The sequence below is a fragment of the Stenella coeruleoalba genome, assembly GCF_951394435.1.
Source record: "Stenella coeruleoalba genome assembly, chromosome: 14".
Lineage (NCBI taxonomy): Eukaryota > Metazoa > Chordata > Mammalia > Artiodactyla > Delphinidae > Stenella > Stenella coeruleoalba.
The window spans coordinates 47638693-47663687 of record NC_137160.1 but is presented as its reverse complement, the minus strand read 5'-3'; the positions used below and the strand labels follow the sequence as shown (position 1 = coordinate 47663687).

Below are 24995 nucleotides of genomic sequence, written 5' to 3'. Positions count from 1 at the left end.
TGTTCTGAGCACATAAAAATTCCTCAAATATTTAAGTACCATTTATGACTACTCTGCTAGAAACGATAGGTGATGAGAGTGATTAATATGATCAATAAAATTAGTCTGGTTGAAGTATAAGGCAAATAGTTGACTACTGGAAGACAGAGTAAGACCTACCATAACAGAGACAAAATGTACCCTTGGAAGTTCAAAAGATGTAGCAATTGGACAGATGCTTTAAAAGTATAAAGATAAGTTAAACCAACATTTCCAAAGTAGGCATTTGAAGTAGGTCTGGAATATAGATAAGGCACTGACAGCTGAAAGATAATAAAGCAAGAGGAGCTAAAGACTAGAACAGGAAAGCCAGAATCAGTAGGAGCTATTTTATGGTGAGGAATGGGAGGTAAGAGTGCTAAGTTAAGGTCATTACTTGGAAGGCCTTGCATATCAGGTTGAGCTCATAGGATCATGAAATGTTTGTGTTTTGGTTTTTGGTTTTTTTGCGGTACGTGGGCCTCTCACTGTTGTGGCTTGTCCCATTGCGGAGCACAGGCTCTGGACGCGCAGGCTCAGCAGCCATGGGTCACGGGCCCAGCCGCTCCGCGGCATGTGGGATCTTCCCAGACCAGGGCATGAACCCGTGTCCCCTGCATCAGCAGGCGGACTCTCAACCACTGCGCCACCAGGGAAGCCCCATGAAATGTTTTTGAATAGGAAACTAATGTGATTTTCTCTACTGTAGAAAAATTAGTCTGGTGCTATTATAGATCTTAAGAGGGTAGAAGAGATTTAAGGAAGTAGGTACAAGCAATGGTTAACTTTATAAAAAGCTGAAGAATTAGATCAGTTTCAGAAACCAAAATGCAAGGTATTAATGATAATTGGGTAATGCTACTTTAATTTTTGCATATTAACCTATTACTCTCCACAGAATCTTGAGTTGGAAGCCTTTTTCTACTGAGGCACTATTAAATTTCCTTTTTGTATGTCTTTTAAAATGAAACAGGTTATCTTTCACAGCACCTTCATTAAAAGACATACTGCATTAGACCAGAAGACTTGAAGATGCGATTTGGAGGTTCTCACTTTCTTTTCCTTTAAAATTGAGCCAACCCAGAATCACAAATACGCCTCAGCATCAAAGCCTTTATTACTCTTGGCCTATCTTACAATATTTAGCCTTATCAATAATGCTGCTACAACATTGTGTTGTCTTTGCTTTCCTTTAGTCTGTCTCCTTTCTTAGAGGAAGTTTTAAGTGGTTCGGGTACTGTTTATTGTGGTACCTTTTCCTCTTCCCTCAGTAGGGGTCTTCCTCTATTCCTGCTGCCCTCTGTAACCATAGCAACTGGCAGCTGAAGTAGAGGGAGCTGTGTTCAGCTTGGGGCCAAATTGGGTGGGTGGGTAGGCAAGAACAAATCTTATTGGGTGTTTAGCTCCCTTCTTAGTTCAGAGAAAGGCTGCAAGAAGATTCTAAAAGACATGGGACAGTCTCCTCATTGAACATTGAGTTCTGTTCAGTTCTAGTACTGTGCATGGTACTGGTAGTAAGGAGGCTTGGTACTGGTCTCTCCAGTCTGTATGTGAGATTTCAGCAGGGGCTATGTGGGACCTCACCTATGGAAGCAGGGTGCAGTTTACAGGGCCTGTGTACCTGGCAAACAGCTGAGATTGTGAACAATCAGTGTTGTGTGCATGTGTGTAAAGGCCATGTGCTGAGTACCTTGTACAATTCTGATTTTTTTTTAAAGGAAAGATGAGGCCATATGTCTAAACTTCATAATATTTTTCTGTCTCCAGTTTTCTTTCTCTGTTTGTTTATATATTATTTTTTTAAATATCACTAACCATTTGATTGGATAATCTGTGTATATACTACAACATTCAAAGCGTAGAAAGGAGTATGGTGTGGTGTAAATGAAATCTTCTTCCTATCCATGCTTCCCTGTTTCCCTCTCCAGAGGAGAATTTCTTGTGCATCCAGAGATATGTTATGCCCGTGTGTGTGTGTGTGTGTGTGTGTGTGTGTGTGTGTGTGTGTGTGTATTTTTTTCAAGGTGCAGTCTGTTCTATACCTTGTTATGTTTGTTTAGTTTTTTTCCCACTTCACAATACACCTTGGCATTTGTTCTGTGCCTGGCCAAAGAGAGCTGCCTCATTCTTTTAAGTGGCTGAGAGTGACCTTAGAAAATACCTAATATAAGTTATTCATTTTTTAAAGGAAGAAAAATTTGAGTCCTAAAGGTGTTAAGTAACTGGTTGGTATTCTCTTTTGGAGTGACCTGACTTTTCTTCGATTTGTACTTGGCCTTTTTGTTTTAAATAGACTGTTTCTTAGAGTAGTTTTCGGTTCATAGCAAAAAATTGATTTGGACGTTGTAGAAAATGGCAGCACATGCACAGCCTCACCCATTATCCGCATCCCCCGCCAGAGTGGTCTGTTTGTTACAATTGATGAACCTGCATCGAGACATCATTATCACCCAAAGTTCATAGTTTACCTTACAGTTCACTCGGTGTGTGGTACATTCTGTGGGTTTTGACAAATGTGTAATGACATGTATTGACCATTATAGTATCATACAGATACTATATATTTCACGGTCCTAGAAGTCCTCTGTTTTCTGCATATTCATCCCTCTCTGCTAACCCCTGGCAACTGCTGGTCATTTTATTGTCTCCATAATTTGCATTTTCCAGAATGTCATATAGCTGGAATCATCAGTATGTAGCCTTTTCAGATTGGCTTACTTCACTTAATAATGTACATTTAAGGTTCCTGTAGTCTTTTCATGGTATGATACCATTTCTTTTTAGGACTCAATAATATTCCATTGTTTAGATTTACCACAGTCTATTTATCCAATCACCTGCTGAATGACATCTTGGTTGTTTCCAAGTTTTGACAATTAAGAGTATATGTGCTATAAACATCCATGTACAGGTTTTTGTGTGGACATAAATTTTCAGCTCCTTTGGGTTGGTACTAAGAAGTTTAACTGCTGGATCATATGGTAAGAGTATGTTCAGTTTTGTAATAAACTGCCAAACTGTCTTTCATAGTAGCTGTACCATTTTACATTCCTACCAGCAATGAATGAGAGTTCCTGTTGCTCCACACCCTCATCAGCATTTGGTGCTGTCGGTGTTCAGGATTTTGGCCATTCTGATAGGCGTGTAATGGTATCTCATTGTTTTAATCTGCATTTCCCTGATGACATAGGATGTGGAAAATCTTTTCATGTGCTTGTTTGCCATCTGCACATCTTTTTGGTGAGGTGTCTGTTAGGTCTTTGCCCCATTTTTTAATCTATTTGTTTTCATATTGTTGAGTTTTAAGAGTTCTTTATATGTTTTGAATAACAGTCCTTTATCAGATATGTCTTTTACAAATATTTTCTCCCATTGTGTGGCTTGTCTTCTCATTTTCTTGATACTTGGGGTTTTTTTTAATATTTTTTACTCAGACCTTTTAAAATACTTTTTTTACTCAGACCTTGGTCCATCTTTAGGTTTATGGTTTCTACTATTCTTATGCTTTAGATTTTATTTATTTTTTTTGACATCTTTATTGGAGTATAATTGCTTTACAATGGTGTGTTAGTTTCTGCTGTATAACAAAGTGAATCAGCTATACATCTACATATATCCCCATATCTCCTCCGTCTTGCATCTCCCTCCCACCCTCCCTATCCCACCCCTCTAGGTGGTCACAAAGCACTGAGCTGATCTCCCTGTGCTATGCGGCTGCTTCCCACTAGCTATCTATTTTACATTTGGTAGTGTATATATGTCCATGCCACTCTCTCACTTCATCCCAGCTTACCCTTCCCCCTCCCTATGTCCTCATGTCCATTCTCTACGTCTTACACTTTAGACTTTAAATGTTTAGATGTTTCTGGAATACTTCTTTGTTTTCATAGTTGGTAAATTGATTCTTAGAACCATTCTCATACCATCCCTCTGACAGAACCTCTGTGACATTTGATGAGGTGGAGTCCAACCATTTTCATATAGATGATTATTATTATTTTTAATATTTATGTATTTGACTGTGCCAGGTCTTAGTTGCAACATGTGGGATCTTCATTGCGGCATGCAGGATCTTTAGTTGCGGCATGTGGGCTCTTTAAGTTGTGGCATGTGGGCTCTAGTTCCCTGACCAGGGTTCAAACCTAGGCCCCCTGCATTGGGAGCATGGAGTCTTATCCACTGGACCACCAGGGAAGTCCCCATACAGTTTATTTATATTGCGTGTTTCATTTGGTTGATTTGAGATACTAATTAAATTTTTTTTCTTTTCTCCATTACACAGACACACCTTTTAATGTTAGGTCTTTAAATATAGTGTTCAGATTGTGAGACCTTTGTTCTTTCTCTCCACTTGCAACTGCTATGTCCAGCACTTAACTTTCTTTCATTTAGTTTGAATCTCTCATACCTGTGTGAGTAGGGGCTCTTTCCCTCTCACTCCTAACATGCTGCTTTTTAAAGCTGAACACCAGAGGCCTTCGTATCTTGAGCGCTTGACAGTTATACTTTATTTCCCTTTTTTGTGCATAAATGCATTACCACAAGGAGGTTCATAATTTAAATCTGTTGACATGAAACCACATGATATATCTTTCGGCCCATGCAATAAATAGAAACAATATGTTTTTTATAAAATCATGTTTGTGTAAATTATGTTATGCATTGGTACATGAGTTATGATCAGTAACATGCTTGTTATTACAGGGTGTTAAGAATGCCGTAAGGGAATTTTAGGTTTTTGTCTCTCACTTCTCTATCCTGAAACATATATACTCATCTTAGTACTGTAGCCATGTAGCAATTCTGTTAGATAAAAGCAACTATTTAATTTTGCTGGAACAATGCAAGGAGCTCAAACATATTTTGTGTTTTTATATGTATGTCTTTTGCATATGTGTGTATAAAATAATTTTATATTTTAAATATAAGCCCTTTGCAGCCACTTGCTTGAGGAGGTGGTTTAATGAATTCAATTGGTACAGGTGGAGCACACCAAAAGTCTGAAGCGGAAAAACAAAACTACTTCTAACCATATGGTCTCAGAATAGCTAGTCTAGAAAGCTTCTTCTCAAGGGCTTTTACATGGGTATGTACCTTTCGGGATTGGGGGATTTCTCCTCCTCAGTGGAACAGTGGACTGCACTGGGGATATCTGAGGGGTTTTAAAATCATCTTGGATGAAAACAAAGAAGTCTGTTTTTATTTCATTCTTTCATTACCCGCAATTTGTGGATAACTTAGTATAACTTCCAAATCCCTCTTAGACTATCTTATTTACTAAACTGAGAGTGGGAGAGATGGGCACTAGGAGACAAAAGTTGCTTCTGATTCATCTTTCTGATATTAAATGTACACTAGTGGTTAGAAACACCAGTGAATTTTAAAGGCTGACAGGGAAAGATAGCCATGCTTTACTTCTCTTGCTTGGATAAATTGAGTAAAATAATGTCTTTAGTTATAAGGAGAGATCTATAATTCTTTGCTGTCTTAAATCACTCATTCACATACCACAACCACTGAAAGCTTTCTTTTTTTTTCTATTAGAGATGAAGATGACATCAATGATGTGACTTCCATGGCAGGGGTCAACCTCAGTGAAGAAAATGCCTGCATCTTAGCAACAAACTCTGAATTGGTTGGCACACTTGTTCAGTCATGTAAAGATGAACCGTTTCTTTTCATTGGACCTCTACAAAAGAGAATTTTAGACATTGGTAAGTATGATTATTGACCTGATAGGACTGTCTCTTACAAGGAAAATGTTATCAAAAGAGATAGCCTAGGTTGCTTTTTCTGGGAATTCTGAGGCTTAAAAAAGGCTCTGGAAGTAATCAAGATTTCATGGGTGTTATAGAAAAAAGTATTTTATTTTAAAAGTTATTAATGTAACTTAAATCATGTAACCTATGGTTTCTGGTGTAGATAATAGACGTTAATATTTTATTCATCTTAATGGGAGAATAGATGTGTAAAAAATGAATATATGCTTATGATATACTATTTTTTTCTGTGCTGTTCTTCCTTGGTTGGGCTTTAGGCATGTAACTTATTACAAGTTTGTTTTTATGAAATAAACAGCCAATGAGAGTTAGTCCCTTTTTCCTCATCTCAACACTGAAATTCAAACCCATCCTTACCGTAAAAGAACTGAACTAGAATATCAGAGTTCTCTCTGGCCAGGAGTAGTTGCTGGGTGGCCTGAAGTATGTGAAAGGAAATGGAAGAGAACATACCAGTTTTATTCTGGAGCCAAACAGCTTTTTTGTTGTTGTTTAATACCAAACTTGCAGTGATAACTGAAAGAAGAGACAGATTGGAGAGAGATTGTTGCACGTGAGTTATCTCACTTCTTGTGTCCTGACACAGGGACTTATTGGAGTCTCCTCTAGCTCTCTTCCTTCACCCATGTCCAATTTGAGGGGCCAGTATCAGTGACCTTTTAGTATGCTTGACTAAGAACCTTTACATTCTGTGTTGAAGGCCTAACACAAAAATGTGAAGGTTTCAGATTTTTGATACATCCATGATATATTTAAGGAGTTCAAAATGCATTACTATTACTTCACAATTACTCAATAAAGAAATATGTGAGCTCCTACTGTATGTTATTCAAATTATCACTTTTTTCACCTCTAATTTAAGTTGGTTATATGTTATCCTTCTTTTATCTTGAAAAACTAGAATTTACAGTAGTTCAAAGGGATAGAAATTCAGAAGAGCTAATGGTAAAATGTTTGTTTGCTGTTTGCTTGTGTTTTGTTTGATTTCTCCCTCCTCCTCCTCCTTCCCTCCCTCCCTCTCTTTCTTTCTCTTTCGTTTTCTTCTTGCATTGTATTTTGTATTGTATAGGAGACGGTTCCTTAATTTTGGAATAAGCCTAAGCAAATATCTTTCTGTGATGGCTTGGGAAATTTACTGGTGTTTTAACTCCTTTTAGCCATATAATTATTTAGAACTGGTGGAGTAGAAGTAGATTCATACTTAGTTTTAGCAATTCCCTGCCCCCCTTCTAAATTTTATTTCTAGCTTGATTTAAACCTTGATTATATGATAGGAAAACTTTTAGTTTGACAGAGCATTTTCCATCATTTAGGACAGGAATTACAATATTTTTTCCTGCAAAGGACCAGATCGTAAATATTCGCCACTTTGTGGGCCATATAGTCTGTGTTGCAACTGCTTACCTCTGCTGTTAAGTTACAGAAGCAACTGTAGACAGCATATGAACAAATAGAAAAGACTGTATTGCCATCAAACTTTATCTATAAAGAGACACCAGATTTAGTTTGCTAACCTCTGCTTTCAAGGAAAATTCTCGGGAGAACTCTTTGTATTTTCAGATCTTGATGATAAAACACCAACTTGTCATTTAATATGATGGAAAATTGCAAAACTTCTTCCCTCTGAATTACTTAAGCTTTTAAAACAAAAACAAAAACCATAGAGTGAATGGAGTTATATATTTCTAGGAATTTTTTCATTTACAATAAAATGTTTTTTATTTAATACAATAAAATTTTTTCATGTACAATAAAATGTTCCATGTTTACAGAACAGATCAGAACCAAGACCATTTCTTAATAACAGGAATTATAAAGTAACCCAAAGAATTTGGGGAGGAAGATTTTCTTACTTGAATATGTTAGGGGAGTAAACATGCCAATGTTCTTCCTTTTTTGCTAATTACCTAAATTAAATTGCACAGACATTCTGTAAAAATCACGTAGTAAGCTTGCAAACACCTACTAGATTGCCTTAAACAGTCAATGGTGACTTTACTAAAGGGAGTGTTTTATTTTAAAGTGAGACTTTAACTTGTAACTCTCTTATGTTTTATCATCAGTTTAGTGAAGATATTAGAATGTTTGATTGTTCACTAAGCCCTGGAATTGATTGCAACTCCCAGTACTTGTTTATTTTTAGTATTTTAAAAATATGGATATTTCTTTAGCGTAGGTTTCTGTTTTATAAATACATATGAAATTATTTTCAAAGTTTCTCCCCAAACACTATATATTCTTTTTTTTTTTTTAATTTATTTATTTATGGCTGTGTTGTGTCTTTGTTTCTGTGCGAGGGCTTTCTGTAGTTGTGGCAAGCGGGAACCACTCTTCATCACGGTGCGCAGGCCTCTCACTGTCGCGGCCTCTCTTGCTGCAGAGCACAGGCTCCAGATGCGCAGGCTCAGTAATTGTGGCTCACGGGCCCAGTTGCTCCGCGGCATGTGGGATCCTCCCAGACCAGGGCTCAAACCCGTATCCCCTGCATTAGCAGGCAGATTCTGAACCACTGCGCCACTCGGGAAGCCCAACACTATATATTCTTAAATGTTCACTTTCTTTAGGCATTAACTGGCATGTCATCCTCTATATACTCTATGTTTAATTATAATTTTAATCACTGGATTGTTTTGAAATTGCATTATTCCTTCTATAGAAGGCCCCCACTATTTGTTTATGCTGATGTTTTAGTAAAGTAGGTTTGACTTTTTAGTGTTTTTCCCCCCCCTTGAATCATAACTTGGTGATTAATTCATTTTTGCTACAAAGTAATGAACTGCTTTGTTTTGAAGGTTTGTTATAGGAGAAGCTGAATCATTTTATATCGTTTTCCTGTGTGATTTACTATAGCCCACATTTTGAATTAAGTTGAACATTTGTTATAGAATAATGTCAAAGAATGTGTTTAAGAATTGTTAGCTTTTAATTAAAGCTTGTTTTTTGCAATACTCATTCACACTTTGAGTATATGAGTATGTTTCAGATAGAGTGCAAAATCAAACAATAATATATTTTAAATTTCTATAAATGCATATGTTAAAAACAAACACAATAGCACTATTTAAAAGCTCATTTAAATGAGATTACCTAATTACCTGTATCTTTAGAGTTAGGTCTCTGATGATACAGGTAGTTTCACTGAGCTGGAGAATTAGTATTTAAAAACTGATAAGGTTGATTTATAAATGAGCTTCTGCTTTGTTTTCTTGAAACTTTCCTCCTAGTTAGCAGAAGGAAGAATAGAAGTTTGGTTTATTTATGGAAAGAGATATAGTGAAAGAGAAATTTTTCAAATTGATGGGTAAAATGATGAGGCTTTGAACCCATTTCAACTTGTAAATTAATTACCAGGTCAGCTTATGGAACATGAGTTAGTGCAAAATAAGCATGATTGGTAATGGACAAAAGGTGTATAGGTGTGTCATGCAGACAAGTTATTAACAGAGACTCACAATCTGAATTAACTGAAATAAATGTCATAAATTGTTAACAGTGTCAAACGGCAAAATGTAATTTTCTATTTTTTTAATGACTAAAATTAACAGAATATAGCACTGATTTCTGCAGTTACCATTTTCCTCCCTGAACACTAGACTTGATTTGTGTTCTTATTAACTTTGTCCTATAAATGACCTTGCAAGGAGAATGAGTCTAGAGGCTAAGTGAAACAATGTCTATATTTTCTGAGGCTTCAGGCTAGGTTTTATTAATGTAATGTCTAAGATCTTTGAAGTTGTGACTTTACCAGGAAAATCATAATCTCCAAACCTTTATTCATAATGGGTATGACTTCCAGGGGGAACAGAATACCTGCTGTGCTAATTATTTCAATTATCAGCCACTACTAAAACACGTAATGGATTTTCTCTGCTTCCACAGGTAAAAAGCATGACATTACAGAACTTAACTCTGATGCTGTGAACTTGATCTCCCATGCAACACAGGAGCGATTACGAGGCCTTCTAGAAAAACTGACTACAATCGCTCAGCATCGAATGACAACTTACAAGGTAAAGGAAATCCTTAAAGAAGAACAAACTCTTCTGTCTCTTCTTTGTTGTGTTAAAGGTAGTTTTTTGATATGGATTCATATTCTAAGTATATTTTTTCAAGGAAATGGTCGAGACATATTTCATATTGGTAGAAAATAAAAGTCTCATTCCTAATTTGCCTTATTTAGATACGCTTACATGACAAATAAAATAGGGTTTCAAATGGTATCCAAAGCTTCTATGTCACTGTACATTGAAATTTGCATCTGTTCTGCCTGAGGCTTCTCCTCCTAAAGCTCTTGACTGGGAGGGAGGATATGTTAGAAGGGATAATGTATTGGATAGCTGTGTTCTCTTCAGTGATCCGTTCTCTGCTAGCACTCCTGTTCCTTTTAATAAGTTAAATGATTGCATTGAGTGCTAATATTGGTGCCACTCATTATTTATATTGACCACTTTTATAAAAAATTAAATGCAAGAATAGCCTATCTTATCCCTAGTAGTGTGAACCAAATCACTTGCCATCATCAAGATGAAAGCATTAGATTTATTTGCATTATGGTTTGGATGGAGAACAAATGTATTGGGTAATGAGGGTTGAAAAAGATAACCTTTTCCCCCTATATCAAGAAATGTTCATAGGTAGATTTTGTACAATGTGGTATATGGGTAACCTTATAAGGTTTTGAGTTTGCAAGAATGGTCATTGTCATGATGTCCTACACATAGGTTAAAAGCAATCTAGGGAAGATCAGCCACTCTACCACCGGTAAATTTCCTGGAGGAAATCATTCTGTTTTCTCTCCTTTCTGCTTCATTTAGAACTTTGGAAGAACTATTTATAGTTGCTGAGGTCCTCACTTGTATAAATCTTTGTGAGAATTTACTGGACTGACTGAAAAATATATGATCATCAGAAAAAGCTGTGAAAAAACCCCTACTATCAGTATTTATTTTTGTGTGCTTCTGGAATTTGTCCATTTCTTCTAGGTTATTTAATTTGTTGGCATACAGTTGTTCATAGTATTCTCTAATAATCCTTTTTATTTCTGTAAGGTCAGTGGTAATGATTCTACTTTCATTTCTCATTTTGGTTCCTGAAGATGTAAGGTTGGTTACTGATTTAAGATCTACCCTTTTAATGTAGGCATTTATTTATTGCTATAAAATTCTCTCTGAGCACTGCTTTTGCTGCATTCTATACGTTTTGGTACATTGTGTTTTTGTTTTCATTCATCTCTTAGGTATTTTCTAATTTCCCTTGAGATCTCTTTATTTCATTGGTTATTTGAGAGTATGTTGTTTAATTTCCACATATTCGTGAAATTTCCAGCTTTCATTCTGTTGTTGATTTCTAGCTTCATTCCATTGTTGTCAGAGAATATTCTTAGCACAATTCAATCATTTTAAATTTATTGAGGCTTGTTTTGTGGCCTAACATATGGTCTGTCTTGGAGAATGTTCCATGTGCACTTGAGAAGAATGTGTATTCTGTTGTTGGGGAGGAGTGTTCATATATGTTTGTTAGATCTAGTTGGTTTATAGTGTTAGGTCTTCTATTTCTATATTGATATTCTGTATAAGTATTCAATCCAGTATTGAAAGTAGGGTATTGAAGACTTCAACTACTATTGTAAAACTATTTCTCTTTAGTTCTGTCAGTGTTTGCTTCATATATTTGGAGGCTCTGTTGTCTAGTGTGTATATCTTCTTGTTATATCTTCTTGGTGAATTCACTCTTGTCAGTATATAATGTCCTGTCTCTTTTAACAGTTTTTGACACAAAGTCTGTCTTGGCTGATATTAGTATAACCACCCCTGCTTTCTTTTGGTTATTATTTGCGTGGAATATTTTTTTTCCATCCTTTGACTTGCAGCCTATTTGTGCTTTTATCTAAAGCCAATATCTTGTAGACAGCATATAGTTGGATTTTGCTTTTTATCCATTCTGTCAGTCTCTACCTTTTGATTGAGGAGTTTAATCCATTCACATTTAAAGTAATTACTGATTAAGGAAAAACTTAACTTCTGCTATTTCTGTTTTTGTGTGTGTTTTACGGCTTTTTTTGGCATTCCTTTACTACTGCCTTCTTTTTTGTTTGATTTTTTTCATTGTTGTATATTGTTTTGATTCCCTTTGCACGTGTGTGTGTGTGTGTGTGTGTGTGTGTGTGTGTGTGTATTTTTTAGATATTTTCTTAGTGGTTACCTTGGGGATTACAATTAGCATCCTGAATTTGCAGTAACCTAATTTAAATTGATAACAATTTACCTTCACTTTTGGGATGTGGGGGGATTAGTCTTCCTTTTTGTCTTTTTACTGTAGCGTTTTAAAGAGCCTTATAATTTTTCACATCTGGATTCTCCCCTTTTCCTGCCTCAAACACCCTGTTGTATCAGATATACATGAGTGCACTTTCATTTACAGTAGGCAGTTTCTATACAAAATGTAGCATGTGCATTTAGTATGGAATAGAATTTTTCCAAGTAATGTTTACTATCCAGAATGCCATCCAAAGCTCTATTATGTATAGCCTTCAGGTGGAGTAGTTCTTCTAGTGTATATCAATAACACATATTCCAAGGATTTCGTTGCCCCAGGCAAAATGGATAGTATCTACCCCACTTAGAAACTCAGTAACTTAGCTTAAAGCTAACACCTTCTTTACCTTCTGTCTTGACACTGCTTATCCTGATTGATTTTCCCCTGTCCGCCTTTCCCCACACTTATTCCTTAATACAGCTAATGCCACTGTGTGAATTTGCACATATAGAAAAGCAGCTACACGATCATCCTTCTTTAAACAGAAATAATAATCATTTAATTATATTTGGATCTAGTTCAAAATTATATACTTATTTTGTAGACTTTGATTGTAATAATCTTTGTGTCACAGATTGAGCCCTGTCCTTACATTTCAGTTCATCCCTGATAGGATTTATTTTTATCTGTACAGTATGGGAAATTTTACTCCATGAATTTCACAAAAGTGAGCTACTTTTATTAAAAGCAAAATCCCACCATCTCTTTCCATTTGAAATCCCTCTACTTTTGATAATCTTTCACCTGGTTAGACATAATTCTCTAATTAATCATAGTCCATAAACTGAGATTTAACTAAACAAGTAGAAAGTGACACATGTGATACAAAGCTTTTGATCTTGCTGCCAGGTTTTTTCCCACTGAAGATATGTTAGAGTCTTCTACGTGCCAGTGGCTGTGGAGAAACTTCATGTTTTCCAGTTGAAAGGGACTGTAGTACTTTTCTTTAGATGGGATTCACTTGATGATGTTATTGTTTGGTCTGAGTCCTTATATTTTCACTGCTAAACCACCTGACTCTGTGGTGCAAGAAGACTTCAGTTAGACCAGCTGGGTAGACAGGAAGCATCATGATAAGATTGGGGTACTGTTATTTAAATAAAGTTGGAGACTCAGTAGAAGTAGGGAAGACACTCAGTTGTTTAGGACTGGAAGAGTAAAGGAAGGATGCATTAAGCAAGAGGCAGTTGTACTGAGTTGGAAGAGAGAGAAGGAATCTTAGCATGGAAATGAGATTGGGTTCAAATTTAGAAAGTCTGTGCGTCTTTTTAATTTAGCATTTGCTGTCCTTTTAAATTAAATCCTGTCAGTAAATTATCTCCAGGGTATATGAACACAAAAATGGTAAAAATGAAGTATTTAAGAAACCACTGGTTATTATGTTTATGCCTGTATGGTTGGCTTATAATGTATTCCATATTCTATCTTGTATTATTTAACTTTAAAAACATTTGAGAATTCTTTTTGTATTAAACACAAAGTAAAATAAGTAGCACTAATACATCCTTGTTCATTATTCTATGTAATACTCTTTGGATCTAGTTAAATACCAACAATAAAAATTTAATTTAAAAAGAATCTTGGGCATATGAAATCTCTCAGTCCCAGTTAATTGAATCAACCATAAGCATGGGATAAAACAAAGATGGGAATGGTGCTGTACCCAGATTTCCAAGCCACGCACTGACCGTTGGACTAAACGTTTAAAAACATTCAGTTTTCCTATTTTATAGTCTCCCTCCTATAGCTTGGATGTCTGAATTACTGAAATGAGTAGATGGCAGGAAGTCACCCCACCCCCAACAAGCATACATGTATTAAAGGAGGAGAGATAGGTGGTCATATCAGATAAAATTACAAAATATTTAGATTGTAAAGCACTGTTTTACACTGTAGAATATCAGAATAAATGAAACAGTATAAATTTTATCATTTTATGGAACATTGAAGATGAATAATTATATTTCTCTGTTATGACTCTCATTTATACATTGTATACTTAATTTCTTTGACTATAGTTTCTGCCCAAGTCCATAGCTTAAGGAAATTCTTACAACAGGGTTTAGGATTTTAATGTTTGCCATTTTGTCTTGTGTCGTATTTTGGTAGAAGTTGCCTTCACTTGGCATGGTTAGACCAATTCAACAATAGAAACAAGGGTGATAACTTTCATCTTAGGTATATTTTTCAGTGAGATGATTGTTTCTTATTTTTTGTCTTTCACAGTCCTACGATTTAATTAATCATTAAGGTCTGCTGAGATGGACGATAGTTTAAATAAAAAGATTTAGATTATAGGTAAAGGGTGCACTGTCTTGCTTTCTACTTCCAGTTATTAGGATCTGCTTGGCTTAATTCCTTTTTCCTCCCCTCTGGATGAAGCTTACTAGGAAAGCTCTTTGAAATTTCAATGCTTAATCACCTCTCAAATTTTAAGGATGATTAAAGTTCTTATTTTGTTGCTGTTTGCTTAACAGAAATAAACATATTACCTCCTGTAAATTTAGTTCCCTATGTTTGTGTTACTGTCTTTAGCTGATTTATAACAAGACTTAATGTAGAATGTGTTGCCTAGGATCATCATAAAACTTTTTTTTCCCCCCAGGCAAGTGAAAATTACATCCTGTCTAATGACACCAGATCACAGCTCAAATTTCTTGAAAAGCTAGATCAACTGGAGAAGCATAGAAAGGATGTAGAAGAAAGAGAAATGTTACTTAAAGCAGCCAAGGTAAGGTCCTATGTGATTTATGAGTGAACATGGCCAGGCAAGGAGGTCAGAATTGGCTTTATCATTTGTTGACTATCTTGGTTTTGTTAGGCCTTTAGATTTCTCTGAAGGATTTCTTAAAATGAAATTACTAATAAATTCTCTCACAGCCACAGGATGGTGTCGTACAGTGGCTTTCAGTTAATTTACTTTAATGAGACATAATCTTTTGTCTCCTCATTCTCAATTCCTGTGTGCCTAGCATCATACCACTTCCCCCTCCCCAAGTAAAAATGTTTTAAAATTTTTCAAGGTCTTTTCAGGGATATGATTTAATATGTGCCAAGTTGAAGTTGAGAGAGGAAAATTTGGAAAGTGGACATGAATGTTATAGGTAAAAATTAGGAATAATTAGGATTATATGAAACAAAATAGAAGATGAGCAGGAATGGGTTAGAGAGATACTAAAAGAGAGAACAGGTAAGGCTATTATTGATTTTCTTTCTTCCTCCTTTAAGCATTTTCCTGGACCATTAGTGCCAGATGGAGTGAGAGCTAGTTCCATTATAGTTTGCGTTTTGTTGCTGCCCATTTCTTTGTAGGCCTTGGGGAGCAGTCTTAAGGGTTGGATACTAGTGTTATTTTTTGTTTTAAACGCTTCAGTTTTGATTTCCAATGTTACTGGAATCCTCCCCTTTTAGAATATTTGTTCCTAGTCACATACTAATAACTTTTTAAAAAATTCATTTATTTTGAAATGATTTCATACTTACAGAAAAGTTGCCAGAACTATACATCTCCTTTTCAGTTGGGGTTCCCCATTTTTAACATTTTACTGCATTTCCTCCATCTCCATCATTTCGGTACACAGGTGCACACTCCCGTTATCATTATTCTCTTTCTTTTGTTCTTTCTTCTTTGAATTCAGAGGTTTCTCGTACATTCACAAAGTTGTGGAACTGTTGTCTCTAATTAGTCTTTCTCTGAACCTTTTGAAAGCAAGCTTCAGACATGATGTCTCATCACTCCTAAACATTCTGGCATGTATTTGCGAAAGCAAGGCCATTCTCCTGTATAAGCTTCCAAGTCAGGACGTGAATAACATGACACTACCATCTAATCCACAGACCCTATTCAGATTTAACCAGCTATCTCAAGCCTCTTTTTCCTTCATGGTCCATTTTCCCATTCAGGAATGTGTGTCTATTCAGTTGTCATCAGATTCCTTCAGTCAGATTTTCTCACTCTTTTTCTTTCATGTCTTTGACAAGTTTCAGGAGTACAAGAGTACAAGCCTTACCTTCTGTAGGGTGACTCTCAACCTGGGTTCATCTTATGTTTCCTTACAACTTGACTTGGGTCATGCATTCTTGGTGGGAATGCATAGAAATGATGCTTCATTCTTCTCAGCTGATTCTATCAAAAGGCAACCTTGATCAGTTCTCTCCATTTTAAAGTTTCCCTTTCCGCCTTTGTAATCAATTAGTTTTCTGTAGGAAGGTATTATAGCATTATACTAATATCCCATACCTCATCAAACTCCACAGAGCAACTTTAGCATCCATAGATGATACCTGTGAATCAGATACCTCTGTGATGGCTGCCAAATGGCGATTCTTTATTCTCATCATCTCGTCTATGTTTATTGGTACTCTGCTTTGTGGAAGAGCTTTCCTCTCTCTCATTCATTCATTCATACATTCATGCATTCATTTATATCAACATGTGCTCGTGGATTTCTGTTTGATGCAACAGGTTGTAACCCATTACTATCATTATTTATTTTGTTGCTCAAATTGCTCCTGAGTGGGAGACCCTTCCAGCTGGCACTTCTGTCCTTTAATCATGTTTCCATCATTCACTGAGCATGTCCTTACTTTCAGGCACAAGATACTCCAGGCCCAGCTTTTACTCATCCTTTCCCAGCCCTGGAATCAGTCAGTTCATCAAGGAACCATATACTTTTTAGTTGAGGATGATATCCAGAAATCAAGATTAGAGCCTACAGTGTGCTCATTGCTAAGAGAGTGTCATTACATGTAGAGCCTGTCAAATGGACAGATCTAGGAAACATGTATGGTATGTGATATGTACACATATCTATATAAACACACAAACATAGATCTATAACTATTTTACTGTGTGTGTACATTATAAAACTATAAATTTATATGAATATCTCCATGATATCTTAGGGTTCTTCCTAGCTTTAACCTTTCCATGTTTATAAGTACTTACTCTGAAGTCAGAAACCTGACTCTCATTATCCTCGATATATTTACTTATGTTCTCAATTTATTTGATCAATGTAACTAATCTCCCAAGCAACCATGCTGACTGACTCTTCTGTCTGCTGCCACTGTTACCCCTGCCCTCATTTCATTGCCCATGTAACTGGCCACCATGCCCACTGGCCCATGCCTTGGTGGGTCTTCCCCAGCCCTTCATCACCCTGCATTCTTGACCTCCACAACCTTGTGCACCACAACCTTGTCACTGTGCAGCTTCTCACTGTCCCACGGTCTCAGTCCCCATTCTGACCCCTCTTGCACTGGGAAAGGCTGCTGGGACAGGAAGATGCTCTTTCTCGAGCCCTTGAGTATTATAAGCAAGCACACAGTCAATGTAACGAGGTGGTTTATTGGTATTTTATTCCCAATTACTCTGCTGTAAACAAGGTTATAAACCTTTAAATACTTGTTTAGTTATTATCCGGTGTAGTATATTATAGTTGCTCTCACTTTCTCGTAGTTTTACCTTCTACTCTTACAGATTTTCTAACTCAGTAAATGACATCATTATTCACCCAGATGTTCAAGCCAAAAAAACCTAGGAGTCATCTTTAACTCCTTTTCCTCTTTTCTCTCCCTACATCCAGTTCACTTTCCTATTCAGTTCCCAAAATGTATCCACCTTCTCTTCATCACTGTTGTCATCACTCAGATGATCTGAGTCATGTTTCCCTTGGACCTTTATAATGTCTTCTAACTAATGTCCTTTTCCTTCTACAATCCATTTTTCATACTGTGGTCAGGATAGTGTTTTCGTAACAAATCATATGTGTCTCTGTTGCTTAAAATCCTTCAGTGACTTCCTCTTGCCTTAAAATAAAATCCAAACTTACTACCAAATTTTTAAACGCACCCACCTCTCTCTCTGAACTTTCCTCATGTCCCTCCCTTCTTCACTCATTCTGCTCCAGTCACAGTGACCTTTCTTTGTGCTCCAAGTTTGTATCCTAGGCTACTAATGAAGCATCTAAAACTGAACACTGAGTTCCCTTTCCCCAAATCTGCGCTGGTCTTTACCTTCTCGGGAAGTTGGAATTTTCTATCCTTCCAGTTACTTAGGCCACAATCCTAGGCATCATTCTTGATTCCTCTCTTTACTTCACACCCTATATCCAATCCATCAATAAATCTGGTTGGCTTTACCCCCAACATGTATTTCAATCTAATTATTTATCATCGTATTCTATGATGCTGGTTCAAGTTGCCCTCATCTTTTTCTCAGTCTTGTATTTACAGCAGTTGTTTTAGAACAGCTTCCTAATTGCTCTGTGTGCCTGTGCCTCCAGTCTTGGACCCATACAGTGCATCGTCTGTACGAAAGTGTCCTGCCAGTGGCATCTCACACCTTGCTCCAAACCCTCCAGTGGCTTTTTCTTACAACTAGAATCAAAGCCCAACTCCTCATCATGACCTACAAGGCAGCACATTGTCTCCAGCCTTATCTCTCAACTTTTCTTTATGCTCCAACCACACCAGCCTTCTTTCTTTCCTCAAGTATGCCAACCATATTCCCATTTTTTGGCTTCTGCAGTGACTGCACCTTCTGCTTAAGAGTGTTCTTCCCCCAGATCTTTATATGGCTGCCTCTTTCTTGTCATTCAGATCTCTACTCAGTTGTCACTCCTCAGAGATGTCTTCCATCCCGTTCTGGCTACAGAAGTACACCCCTCTTTCTATCACATTATCCTATTTTATTTTATTTATAGTACTTATCACTATCAGTCATTGTTTTTTATTTTTCCCCATCATAAATGTTTTACATTTCACAACTGTGTTTAATTTCTATAAAATTATTTTATTTTTCTCTTCTTAAAATGTAAGTTACTCGAAGGCAGAGACTTTGTCTTGTTACCTCATTTCTATATCTCCAAGGCCTAGAACAAAGGCACACAGAGTAGAATATATACTATGGATAGTCAATAAATATTGGTTGACTGACAAAGACTTGATACCCAAATGTGCCCATTTTATACTGTGGCAAAAATTATATACACACACATATACATACACACATACATATACACCCGTATTTTTATGTGAATACACATATACTCATTCTCTCCTAACATAAGTAGAATAACAAGGGAGTTTTCTTAGTTTGGGCTAGAGTGAAGTTGTTTTATTAGATTGGAGACAAAATTAAGAAAAAATGTATTAGCTTTCGGTAGAATCTTATGTAGGTATTTAATTAAGGTGTTTAAAATTAGAAGGCACTCAGATATAAACAGTTTCTTCCTTGTGTTTTCCTTTAACAGAAGTACTGATAAATCAGTAAAAACGTTATCAGTTAAACTAGGTAAATAGGAAAATACTTTTTGCTTTTATTTTGTTAGCTATCTTTAGTTAGCTGCTATTGAATGTTATGGAATATTCAGATTTATAAGGAGTTAGGTAACTTTATTAGAATAAGAAGAAGAATACACCTATCCGCAGCATATTTTTCAGTGGACAAATGTCTGTAGTGTCAGAAATATAGTTCTTTCCTTACCTTTGGTTCCATCAGAGCATTACATGTAGAATGTAGCTCTTTTCTTACAGCAGTCCTGTAAGATTATTCATTTTTTGAATGTTAAACTGAATCAGTATGGAAAGTGACATTCAATAAACATTTATTGAACATTTTCTTGGGCACAGCATTCTGTTAAGTGCTATAGAGGACCCAAAGATGATAAGATACTCTAATGAAAACATTAGGATGTATTTCTTAATTTTAAAAAATTACACTTTTGAAGAGAGAGAAATTTGGTTCAAAGTTCATCACGTTCTTGTTTCTAATAGTCCTTGAAATACCATATTTTTAACCAAAATGGCTTCACCTAAGGATTAGCCAGTGTTGATTGTTTTCATTCATTTGAGCCAACAGTTATCCTTTTCTTTTCCTTCATCTCTACCATCCATTTTTCAGTTTTTAGTGTTCCAACAAGACCAACGTCATGCCTCAACTGGACCTGACTGACATTGTTAGCATCATTTTCTCTATAAGCTTCCTCCGGGCTAGAACTGCAGCAGCCAGCCCAGATGATGAGAGGGAGGGGGGGTGGGAGGGAGAGCAGGAGACTGGATTGAGGCATTTTCCCCTGGAGCTAAGGTTTTCAATCACAAGAGAAAATTGTCATTTATTAAATATTTAACGGCAACTATGGTGTTTAGATGCTAGTAATTTCTATTAAAATTTTCTTTTCCTTTGATAGAGTCGTTCCAATAAAGAAGATCCAGAACAGCTGAGATTAAAGCAGAAAGCCAAAGAGGTAGGACTTTCAAGTTACCATGCTTGTCTTTGTGTTTGAGGGAAGGTTGGCAGCTCTCTCCTGGCAATTAGGTCAGGGTTTATTTTGCTGTTGCATACCATTTGCCGAAGCCTTGGGGAAGGACAGGAACTGCTGAAGGCAAGGGCAGTACTTCAAATGAGGTCAATGAGTTATGTGCTCTCTTTTTAAAATTTATTTTCAAGGCTTAGGCCTGTCTAGAAATGGCTCTTTGTAAACTACAGCAGCACACTTGGAGGAATATAATGTGGGATTAAAAAAAAAGAAAGAAAAGAAACTTCTGAGATTTAGCATCTGGGACTGTACAATAGGCTACATTTTTCCAGGGTAATTGTTCGTTTTGTAAATCTGATACTGCTTATAATTCTTTGGCTGGGAGGTGGTACTGGGATTTAGTTTTAAATGGAAAACGCCTCTGGCTTTTAATTTTCTGGGCCCAGCAGTTTTCTGTTCTGGAATGGAGCCCTTGTTTCACACAGTTCATGTTTAGCTGCGGGGGTTTTAGTTTATAGCTTAGACTGGTTAAGCTTTTACTCCCAGAGGCCTCTGCATAGCAACTGTAGAAATCAACAAATAAGTTCATTTATGTCTGTAGCCTCCTCTCAGTAGCTGACTTTTTACATTTCCCAATATCCATTTCCTGACTTTTCTAGCCCCAGAGAAAAAAGCTCCACTAATTGGAGCTTATTTTAATTGAGCCTTAATATTGGATCTCACTGGAGTTGCCCCCAGAGCTGCTGAGAACAGAAGGAAATGAAAGTACCTAAGGTTGAAGACATGGTGTATGTATGGGTGTGTGTGTGAAATTTTTCACTTGACCTACAGATTCTTTTCCCTGCTGAATAAATCATCAAGCCTGTTCACATTTCTGATTAAGGATCTGACAGCAGACGATAATAAAGACAATTGAGGTGTGAGACGTGTGATATGGAGCTGAAGAAATTGGTTTCTATAGTTACTTGACTGATTTCATGCAATTTTTAAGGATCTTTGTGCTAAATAAGAGTGATTTCCTGAGCAACCTTTTTCCTTAACTGTGCCTCTTGAACTATGAAATTTGTTGTTGCTTAACATTGCTGCACTCGGCTTCTAGGTGCCAGCAGCAGCAGGTTATTTATGAATGTTTTAAAGGCCCTTATTGTTTGGATTAATGTAGGAGCTGAGGCAAAGCAAATGGAAATCTAGTAAGATTCTTACAATCAATGTGGTGTGTTTTCACTAAAATAGAAAAGGAAGAAAACATGAACTCTGGATGGAGGGGTTTCTGGATTGAGGTGAAGAGAACTGGGAAAGGAGAATATTAAAAAGGATTTGAAACCGAACCAATTTTTTTCAACAACAAAAAATTTCTGTTACTCATTTCCAGAAAATTTATCTAAAAATATTATCTAAAAAATTTAACATGAGAACTGTACCTATAATCTTACAGCAAGCCTGGCTTGATGATAGATTGATTGGTTGCTTTGAATCATGAGTGTCCCTCTTTGTTTTCATTTAGGACTGATAGATGCTTATCTTACTTCTAATTCCACCTACTTTTTGGAAAATAAATATCAGAAAACTTACCGCTTTATCCTTAAAGGTCTTATCCTGTCTGTTTTTCTTTCATATACCTTCACAAACATCTGGATCATAGATTAATTTTTCCTTCAGGTTTGTATGGAATGCTTTTGTTTGTTTTTCTTTTAATTGTGTTTTTTATTCCCTGAAGGATGAATAGGTGGACAGCATTTTTTGAAGAAAATTCTAAGAGCAAATGTGAAAAGAAAAAAAAAAAAACCTCTCAATGAGAGCAGGTGTGCTGTAGCAAACCTGTTTTTTTTTCCCACTGTTTTTGCACCTCCATTTATTTATTTTTCCTAGCAAGATTAAAAAAACTGTATATTTTCCTTCCAAAATATTTCAAAAGTTTTCTGGTTGCTTCCTATTCTAAATCATCTTTGATTTAAAAAAGAATCAAATACATTGGCCCAGTTCCAAGAACAGAGCCACTCTGTATTAGTTGCAAATGTTGGATGAAAGTAAAATATTGTCATTTTTGTCATCCCCATGCCCCCTAGAGTTCTTAATAACTTTAATATTCTAAGGGGCTCTAATTTAGAATCAAACACACCATATTTTGTTTGGTTGCAAAATCATTGACCCTATCTTTATATAGAGTTGAATTGTTGTCTTATATGGTAATTTGTAAGGTTATCATTTGGGATATACTAATTGTTATCACACTGCTATAAACTATAAAGCTTTGGTTTGTGATTTTTTGGTATTTGGCTGTTTAGGAAATTTTCTTTGTCCGATTGTGAAAATTAGTACAGATTCCTTACTGTTGCTCAATATAAAACTGCTTTGCTTTCCTTTTTCTGGTAACTACCTACCTACCAAGCTGGGTGTAGGAAACAGATTAATGACAGTATCTTACAAATATAGAACTCCAAAGAACTGTTTAGAGAAGTTGTAGGCTTTATTGATCCTGAGGAATGTTTCAGCAGTGATGTTTGTCGTATAAATATTAAATCACAACTTGAATCCCCTTCATACGTAGTCTTATAATCCATGGTTGCTTTCAACTGTTAAGAACTAGAGTTTTGGGGGGTTTTGGGGTTTTTTTTTTTTTTGCAGTACGCGGGCCTCTCACTGTTGTGGCCTCTCCCTTTGCGGAGCACAGGCTCCGGACGCGCAGGCTTAGCGGCCATGGCTCACGGGCCCAGCCACTCTGTGGCATGTAGGATCTTCCTGGACCGCGGCACGAACCCGTGTCCCCTGAGTCAGCAGGCGGACTCTGAACCACTGCGCCACCAGGGAAGCCCAGGACTAGAGTTTTGATCTTGGTCATTTCTCCCATGGGTTTTCTTCTCTCGAATACAGATTTAGAGTCTATGCATTTCTTCTTTGCATTCTGGTGTAAAGCCAAACTGTTAAATTGAGCAGGTTTTTATAAAGATGTCTAATTTCTTTTCATCCTTCCTATTGACTTCTTCCAATTTTGTCATTCTCACTTGGCACTTAAGAAAGTAGGCTGCCTTTGGGTTTGCCTCCAGCCTAGTCTGAATCAGTTGAAGCAGCTCCTGCTGCATACTATTCTTATTGATCTGACAGGTTATCCATCTATTTGAAAACATTGTTGTCTGGCTAAAATGTCTGTGGATATCAAACATTTTAGTTCCAACTTTGGGGCCATCTTTTTCCTGTTTTCTATCTTTGCCTTTAAAAAAAGTCATAAGTGTTCTCGCTCTCTGTATTGTAAGTTTATATTTTAAATATGGACACTTTTAAATTGTGATGGCTTTTTTCCCCTAGATACTTTTACTGAAATGTAAGTACTGACATTCTTCCATTTCACCATCAATGTGTGAAAGGTTTTAAATAGATTACTAATTGCCAAATTCTGACTTCAAACAAGCAGGCACGTTTTTGTTTAATGCATCTGCAGACTTGTCTGAAATGTGTGCTGTGTGTCCTAGATTACCATCTAGCCTTCAGTGTTTTCCTTTCTTACCACATCATCCAGAGTTCTGCAGAGCAAACCATCTGACCTTGGAGTTCAGACATCCTGATTCCTTAAACATTTGTTATATATATCGTGACCCTTATTTCCTTTGAATATCTTCTTTCTCCTTTGGGAAATGTGAGTTTAGTCCATCTGTGCAGAGTGAGACAAAGAATTCACTTACTTTCTTTTTAACAATTCCTAGCATCCCCACTTTCATTTTTTATCAGACATTAGAAGAAAGAAAAAGGAATGCATGACATGTACCTGCTGGCACATTAGTTTCACAGTGCATCCTGTAGAAACTGGGCAAAAATAAGTATTAAATAATTAAAATGCATAACAGATTAGAAAACTTGTACCCTGAAGGACTTTGGATTTTTGTTTATAGAAAATATAGGATATAAAAACTATAAGTAATACAATTCTCCATGAAGCATTATTGTACAATAAATAAAATACTGACTCATAAGGCTCATTACTGATTAGAAGATATATCATTTAGGTACAAAAAGGGCAAGGGATTTTTTTTAATGAAATTTTAAAAGATATGGAGTCAGTGAAATATGATAGTTAAGGCTAACTATTAAATTTATAGCAACTTGTATTTAAACTTTATACTAGTTCTGCATGAGCCAAAACTCATGGAACACTGAACAGGGAAAATTGAAGTTTGTCATTAAAAGTGCAATCAAATTAATGTAGTATGGAGAAGATGTTCTTAAAATGGCAAGTTATAAAGAGCTTGTATACATAGCAGAGAAACAGAAATGCAATGTTTTCAAAGCATTGATAGTCTAATAAGATAGTAGTTCTCAAACTTCGATATGCATAAGAATTATCTGGAGGGCTTGTTAAAACACAGGTTGCTGGGTACCACCCCAGGAATCTATGACACAGTAGGCCTGGGTGAAGTCTGAGAATTTGCATTTCCAACAAAATTTTCGGTGATTTTTCTATTGCTGTCACTGTTCTGGAGATCACACTTAGAATCTAGGAGGGGAAAGAAGGGGGCCTTTAAAATCTATCACTTTTGTTTTCCCATTGACTAAATGGTCATAGAAAGTTAAATAAAATACTGTGATTTGGGAATCTGAGAATTGGCATCTTGAACTGGCATAGTTCAGA

The 24995-nt window shown here is 36.3% G+C and overlaps 1 protein-coding gene across 3 annotated transcripts in view; it reads left to right on the top strand.

Annotated features, from left to right (window-relative positions):
- The window catches only part of TAF4B (TATA-box binding protein associated factor 4b), a 125339-nt gene that overhangs the window by 47884 nt on the left and 52460 nt on the right, over nt 1–24995 (top strand). For all 3 annotated transcript variants that reach the window (XM_079942163.1, XM_079942161.1, XM_079942162.1), the window contains exons 10-13: nt 5563–5732; nt 9678–9808; nt 14719–14844; nt 20306–20362. In XM_079942163.1, the coding sequence (XP_079798289.1) occupies nt 5563–5732; nt 9678–9808; nt 14719–14844; nt 20306–20362 (484 nt within the window). The remainder of the gene's footprint in view (nt 1–5562; nt 5733–9677; nt 9809–14718; nt 14845–20305; nt 20363–24995) is intronic.